At 31.8% G+C, this 7,734-nt stretch overlaps 1 protein-coding gene across 1 annotated transcript; it reads left to right on the top strand.

Moving 5' to 3' along the window:
* Positions 1-530: 530 nt before the first annotated feature.
* On the top strand, positions 531-7,278 carry LOC113370435. The gene is made up of 5 exons (XM_026611135.1): positions 531-597; positions 660-760; positions 807-952; positions 5,607-5,694; positions 6,817-7,278. The coding sequence occupies exons 1-5, from the start codon at positions 531-533 to the stop codon at positions 7,252-7,254; spliced, it is 840 nt and encodes a 279-aa protein (XP_026466920.1). The 3' UTR covers positions 7,255-7,278.
* Positions 7,279-7,734: the final 456 nt, after the last annotated feature.

Below are 7,734 nucleotides of genomic sequence, written 5' to 3'. Positions count from 1 at the left end.
TTTCATATATCTTCCACATCTTATATTCTACTTAAATTGTGAAATAGGACATTTGTTAGCACTGGATGAAGATGCAAGTTTTAAGAAGCAATCTAAAGGTATTTTTAATCATTCTTATACTAGATACACTTATGTCAACATTATACAAATTGGTGATTTCGCAATTGATTGAATTATGATATATTTGAATATAACTTTTTATTTATGGATTGAATTTTTTCAAATTCAAATAAAAATACATTACTGACAGTCAAATCTTTCTTAAAATAAAACCCGCACATTTTATTTTTCTCACAGTTTACTCCCATTTTTATTTTACTCTGGCGTCCTCTATCAGCTGAAAACTTGCTACCAGAAACTTCAATCACCTCCATGACTTCTGTAAATGCTGACCGATGAGCAGTGTATTGCAACACGGTCCTCTGGGCAATCTGGTACATCTGGTGGTGGTTCAAGGCATTTAATCAGACAGCAGACGTTTCAGACGTTTCACCTTTACAGCCTGGTGCGGCAAGAACCAGAGAGGGTATATGAGTACCGCTGCTGATTTGAATGGAGGACACGAGCGATATGTTGCTGCCGGAAGCAACCAGCAGGGTGGGAAAAGGATAATTGTATTTTTATTGAGCTATATCATAATTTTGTATTGCCATTTTCAGGGTCGTCAACGTCTTCAGAATCTCTAAAGGCTCCAGGCCTAGTTCCATTATCCACGGCACCGCATCAGTCTGGAATTTCGACTTCACAAAGAAGTTCTAGAGTAAGTTGCTGGCAAAAAGAAAATGTTGATCCGATGCTTTTGGTAGGTGCAGGGAAGCAGATACAGGTCTCTCAACAGGCGGAGCGGTTCTGCACCTGCTCCAACACTGCCACCAGCAGACGAGAGTTTAAATTTGACGACTGTGCAGAAACAGGGAGAAATTTTGAGATCTATTCATGGGGAAGGGGATCGGTTCCGGCTGCCATTATTACATTAAGTGAGTAACTAGTGGTGTATGACATCGTGGCAAATTGCTGGAACTTTCCGTACAGTAATGAAATATTCTGAAACGTAAAGATGTGCAAAAAATTTCAATTTCTGAAAAAAAGTTGAAGTTTGAAGTTTTAAAGTTGATCCTAATTTGTATGTGGATCCTGAATGACGCACGCCTCCAAATCGAAGTGCTCCCACATCAGGTGCGAGCAGCGATTGTGGAGCAGTTTCTCTCAGCATCAGCTTGAACTACAAACGAAGGGGTTCCGTACCGTGCGAAACTTTGCCAAAGACAAAATCCAACTCTCACGTCAACTACCCACAGATAACATACACTGTATCCATTACCCAAATATCATGCACTCTCTATCATATTGTTTTAGAGCTAAAACTTTTAGATAATTTTATCAATTTCGAAGCATTTAAGCACTTGGGTAGCAAGGAAATTCAAAATTATCCATATTAAGGACAACCCTAATGTACAGAGTACCCCGAATTAAACGTCAAGCGAAACAGGGGATAAAATCTATTCTTATTATATCAACCTAAAATTTTGGCTAAGAATACAAAATAGAAAGAGAGATAGTAGCGTTCAAGTTTACCAAGAGTGAGCAGATAGATAGTGACGTTTTTGTTGGAGTCACAATAATCGGGTATTTGAGACTTTTATTTTTCACTCGATTTTTTAGGATGAAACTAACAAGTTTGTACTATTTTACAATCCTGATTGAGTGCACAAACTTTTAATGATACTTGCCAAAGCACTAGTACATTTTTTTAAAGAGAATAGTTATAAAGATGACGAATTTTGGGTTTGTGGTTTAACAAATATTTGACTGCGGTTGACTGAATTTTTCCAAAATTGATCAAAAAAACCCAAAATTATTTATTTTCACCAGATTTCTAGGTTATTCTTAAATGCCCCAAATTTTCGAGATGTATACGACTTTTTTTTTTCTAATTTTTTTCATAATGGTTTCAATTAATTCTGTCACCCTGATTCGGATTGATGTTGAATTATGGGACACCCTGTATATTTTTTCTCGGGACATACCCGCACATAGACTTTCTTAAGACAAACATTTTTAGTACAAAAACTTTGAGCCAACTTCAGTTACGCTTAACTATAATATATAATAACTAATGTTATATTGATATTTTTTCCATTGGAGGTTAGTTTTGAGGCGTTAACAGTATCAAAATTTTTGAAATATTAGTATTTTTACATATCAGTTTCATTTAACGCTGCATTTGTGATGTAATATTACTCGTAAATGCATAAAACAACATATTCTTATATATACTTTACTCCATATGAGCATCGCACGACGAATATATTCGCCAATGCACAAAATTATGTCACTTTTCTCGTGACGAGTATGCACGTCAAACTCAGTTAACTAACTTTGAAAAGAAACGCGAAACGCAAATGTATCTAATTTACACGCACAACAAATATACTCGTCAATACCCAAAATTCGGGCACTTTTCCATGATTTATATTTTTTTGTTTTATTTATTTCAGTCGCAGTTGACTAACACAAAAACACACAAAACACAAACGTATCCATTATGTTACTTATCTATGAACGTATCTAATTTAACACACGGCAAATATATTCGCTGCACAGAATTCTGCCACTTCTCCTTGACGAGTATACACGTCAATCGCAGTTACTAACTTAAGAAAAGAAACGCGAAACGCAATAGTATCTAATTTACACGCACGACAAATATATTCGTCGATACACAAAATTCTGCTCCATGACGAGTATACTTGTCAATCGCAGTTAACGCAAAACGAAACGACTCAAAGCGGGGTACGGGTTAATAATTAGTACTTGTTGATAAAAACCAATAAAAATAATATATTTTAAGAATCTCTATGTGCGTAAATCCAAAATACTTGTAATAAATTATTATAATTTTGGACGAATGAAATGTGAAACCAAATATGATGTATCCCGAATGTGACAGCAATAAAAACTATTCAACATTATTTGTTTCCAGAATCAATTTGTTTTATTAAGAACCAATGTACTGGCCAATCAGAGCAACGTGCGACAGGGACAGGAATAGAGTTTGTAGAGCGCTGTCTCTGTCACATGGTTTGTGCGATGTGATTGGTTGTAACCGAGGTAAATATTACTCGTATAGAAAGATTTTGAAAATATTTTAAAAGCAAGTTGTAAACCTGATAATGGAATGTATCTAGATCTGATAATATATATCTTATATATAAAAATGGAGCTCTCTTTCAAAGTCCAAGTAAAACTCGAAAACGGCTAAACCGATTTGACCAGTCTTAGTCTTGAAAAATTCGTGCCAATCCAGAGATGGTCGGAAAGGTGAGATATTATTTCAAAATCGCGTACAAACTTACATTTTTAATTTGAAAATTTTTGTTTAAGCGTAATGTAAATAAAACAATGGACGGTGGCTTATACTTGAAATGTCAAACGTTTTTGACAGATGATGTTCGATTACGTTTAATAGGATGTTTTACGTGAATATTATTTAATTATGATTAAATTGTAGCAAGTAGCTGTTTGTAGTTTTATTTATATACAAAAACGTTATATATAAATAATGGCCGCAAGTGTTACTAGAAACCCAAAATATCAACTCTTTTGAAATGATAATATGAAAATGGACTTTTTGGTGTTGTAGCACTCTTTTTTTTGCAAATCATATTTTCTCAATCAGGGTGCTCTGAAAGATCTCATTATATAATTATATACTCATTGGTATTTATAAAACATTTTCTAGGATATATTATTTTTTAATTATGTTATTTCAATTCAGAACCTAAATTTGGTATCGATCAAATGGACATTTGTCGAATAACATTTTTCCAGTTATAATCTTCCCAGAATTTATTGCAGAATAGATAGTAATATGAAGGTCCGGGATTAAAAAGGTCCACACGATGTGCCAAAAATCAGTAAAGTTAATCATTGTTTAACAACAATATTTGAAAGTAGAGGAAAAAATATGTATAACCAGCTATAAACTTGATTTGAAAACGATAATCTTTGAAATGGGGGAGATAAACGGTAATCTTTCAAATCCATAATAAAAGTATTTTCTTCCGTTGGTAGTTTTAGCATTAGTTAAAAATGTAATTATTTTGTAAAATATCTTTAAAATTATAATAAGGCTTTAAACCTTTTGCCACCTGCCCGTTACAAGTTACCCCGCATATAGGATAAAAAGGTCTAGATAACAAATTTTTGGAAGACATCAAAAAAGCACATTTCTACAATGATGAAGTAGAAGTCAGTTTATTGAACGTAGTCAGATAATTGTTTGTTTGATATGTCTTGTTTGTTGTGATATAGTTGTTATGGTTTTCACAATATAGTTTATATTTGCTCAAAGTCAAATTGGACCTTTGTGTCTCACCCTGCTCTACATATATTCTTTTTATTAAATTTACTTTAATTCATCGAATGTAACTTGAAACTATTCAAAAAGCAGGTCAAAGAAGAAATACTTAATTCATTTTTATCTCTCCTCGCAGAAATTTGAAAATTTTGTATAAGCTCAGTAGTATTATTACAATTATACACAAAATCCAGAATCTAAAAAGAATCTGAAAAACTTGAAACGTAATCAATATGTCGAAAGACCAAAAATATGACTTGGATTGGATTATACGATGTTTTCTATAGAAAGTGTATAAAACTTGCAGTTTGATTGTATTGACAAACTATAGACAAACTAATGGGTTTATTGTTTTTATAATACCTAATTGTATACAGCATTCAAACAACACATTCTTATGCACTTAAAATATTAATATTATTAATTAATATTTTTGATTCTCTAGAAATGGTTTACAATATACCTTATTTAGTAAAACAACGTTTGCCGGGTCAGCTAGTATATATATATATACATGCATATACATTAGAGGGTGGTTCTTAATATAGACATTTTCGAATTTCCTTGCTTTCCAGGGCTCAAATGGTTCCAAATTGATAAAAAAAACTCTCTGAAAGTTTTAGCTCTTAATATTAACTTTTAGATAGTACGCAATTCAATCAAACTTCATATGGAAATAGCATGGAAAAAATTTTGAAAACTACTAAAAAAATGTTTAGGTATAACTTAGCGACAAATGAATGAAAAGTGAAAATTTGTGTCATTTTTTATTGAAAATTCGACGCCCTGCAAAATTTTTGAAAGATGTTTCATGCTATTTCCATACAAAACTTTTATTGAATTGCGCTTTATCTAAAAGATAATATTAAGATCTAAAACTTTCAGAGAATTGTTCTTTATCAATTTGGAACCATTTGAGCCCTTGGGTGCAAGGAAATTCGAAAATGTCCATATTAAGGACCAACCTAATATACATACAAACATACTTTAGATATGCTAATTGTGATAACACACTTAAAAAGGGATACTTTTGCTTGGAATTATATTTCCAAGTGATAACCGTTCTCACAACTATCTGACATCAGGCTGCCAGTGGTATCGAACTTGGGACTTCTGAGTAGAATTCCATAGTTTTTACCAAGGCTCATATATTAAGAATAAATTTAATTTTTATTTTTCGATTCTAAATCATACTATCTATACAATATTATAATTATTTTAGTCATAAAATGGTTTCTTTTTTTAGTGAGGGCGCAAAAGTATGTTCTCCGCCGGACGAAAGCTCTTCGGTCAGTGAAAACGGAGGTAGTCCTCACAGGAAAAAATCTACTGAGGTAAATATTTTGAGATACTAAATTTGAGATTATAATACTTTTTGTAGATCTATGATATTGTAGGATTAATTATAAAATAGGGCCTTACTCAAACCGAATTTGTGCCATTCACAAATATAATGACATCTTTCGAAAAGTTTTTGAATTTTTAAAATTGAATCCAGAATTTTGGAGAAAATATCGATAAAATATCTTGCATTTATCTAATAATTGTAAAAAGATGGTTCGGCGGGAGGCTGGTACAATAAGAGCGTTTACATTCCAAAAATTCAAAAAACATGCTGCATATTAAAATTTCATGAAATTAAGTTTCTTAACTTAATGACTTTCTTTCTTCTTACGATTGGTGCCAAGCTCTCGCAAAATTCCAAAATTAAAACTTTCTCATTTCATGTGATATATCTTCATACACGTTGACTGCGATTTCTTTGGATCTATATCGATTTTCCATGCTAAAATATTTACATATGTTTTATTTAAAAATTTATATTGTGTATAGCGCCGATTTTGATAAGATAGAATAGGTGATCCTTTTGTGAAGCCGGTTATCGATATTATTATTTTTATTTTTTTTTTTTTTATTATTAACTCTTTTATTTACAACTGTCCAGTATAGGACATTCAGTAAATTTAATGGATTTACAATAGTCCGCCGAAAAGGTACATTGTATACTACTTTGACTTGTTGGAAAAAACAACTCAGTAGTTGTTTTTTCGATATAAAATTTACAATATTTACTTATTAAATAATTTCCTATAAATAATGATTAAGTTATTTCCATTTTTTTCTCAGGAGATTTGATTGCTTAAATCCAGTGGCGCTTTTCTTTTCAACCTTCAACGATAGTTCTCTGTTATCAATGAGTTTGCTAATGTATTTGGGTGATTGATTAGCTTGTTTCTATACTTCTGTGCTGTTTTTGTTATTACTTCATTTATGGTAGGTGTATTCGTGTCAGCATGAATCAACCAGTTGGGAACATATTTTGGAGCTCCTAAGGCAATTTTCAAAAATTTGTTTTGAAATTTCTGTATAATTTCTATATTGGTCTTATGAGCACTGCCCCACAATTGTATACCATAACACCAAATTGGTTTGAATAAAGTTTTATATAAAAGTAGCTTATTGTACGTCGTCCAGAAGTCCTGGAAAGCGTTTATAGTGTGGAAGAAGATACTGAACAGCAGCAGCAATCGTCGGCCAGTACTAGTGGTATACTCGATTCTCAAAGAACTGAGAAAACTAGCGCCGAGAAAAAACGGGAAGGGTTTAGAAATCACACCGAAAGAGCTGCTCAAGAATCTGATGATTCTGATACTTGGACATACAACTCATCAGATAAATTACCAAAAGAACAGTCACCTAAAACTCAAGTCACAGTTTATAATCGAGTCATGTCGAATCACAGATCGGTGATTAAACCGAAAGATGTTAAATATAAAAGGATAAACAAAGCCAAATCAAAAAGCTTGGAAGAATTAAGAGGCAGGCTTAGAAACTGGGTTGATAAAGGTAACAGACATATACCCAACTTGGAACAGTCGCAGAGCTATGCTTAATTAGTAAATTTGTGTATTCCTGGTGAATAAGTACCATTTTAATAGTATATATATTGTATGTAATACATACAACTACAACTAGAGAATATTCGGTAGAGATGTACACAAATCAAAGATATATATTAAGAGCTATATTTTTAGCATAACCATGTAATCCTAAAATTAAACCTCGATATGAATATATGCTATATGTATATGTAAACAAAATTTTAAGTGAAATTAAAAAACTTGAAAATAATAATTGCATTTTACAAATTATTTTAGTTTTAGGTAGTGTTTTTGTCTAATTTGCAAGTTTATATTCTCTTTAGATTGCTAGTTATAAGTTCTAAAATTTTCTATGCTAAAAATTGACAAATTATTCATGAAAAATATATTTTAACTAATGTCCTGATAAGTGGGTTACTATAACTCGATTAACGTCCATGATTCTTACAAGTATCAACCAATTCCTATTCTTCATTTTCAGTTTGAATATTT

The sequence above is a fragment of the Ctenocephalides felis genome, unplaced genomic scaffold, assembly GCF_003426905.1.
Source record: "Ctenocephalides felis isolate EL2017-DRISC unplaced genomic scaffold, ASM342690v1 CF-g0.4_SCAFFOLD_00090, whole genome shotgun sequence".
In the NCBI taxonomy this organism is placed as follows: Eukaryota; Metazoa; Arthropoda; class Insecta; order Siphonaptera; family Pulicidae; genus Ctenocephalides; species Ctenocephalides felis.
The sequence above is the reverse complement of the archived record's forward strand: the minus strand, read 5'-3'. Positions and strand labels throughout refer to the sequence as shown.

Coding starts and splice junctions, on each gene's coding strand:
- LOC113370435 (XM_026611135.1), top strand. CDS start 531: ATGAGTACCGCTGCTGATTTGAATGGAGGACACGAGCGATATGTTGCT. Junction 598..659: donor TGCCGGAAGCAACCAGCAGG/GTGGGAAAAGGA, acceptor TGCCATTTTCAG/GGTCGTCAACGTCTTCAGAA. Junction 761..806: donor CTTCACAAAGAAGTTCTAGA/GTAAGTTGCTGG, acceptor TGCTTTTGGTAG/GTGCAGGGAAGCAGATACAG.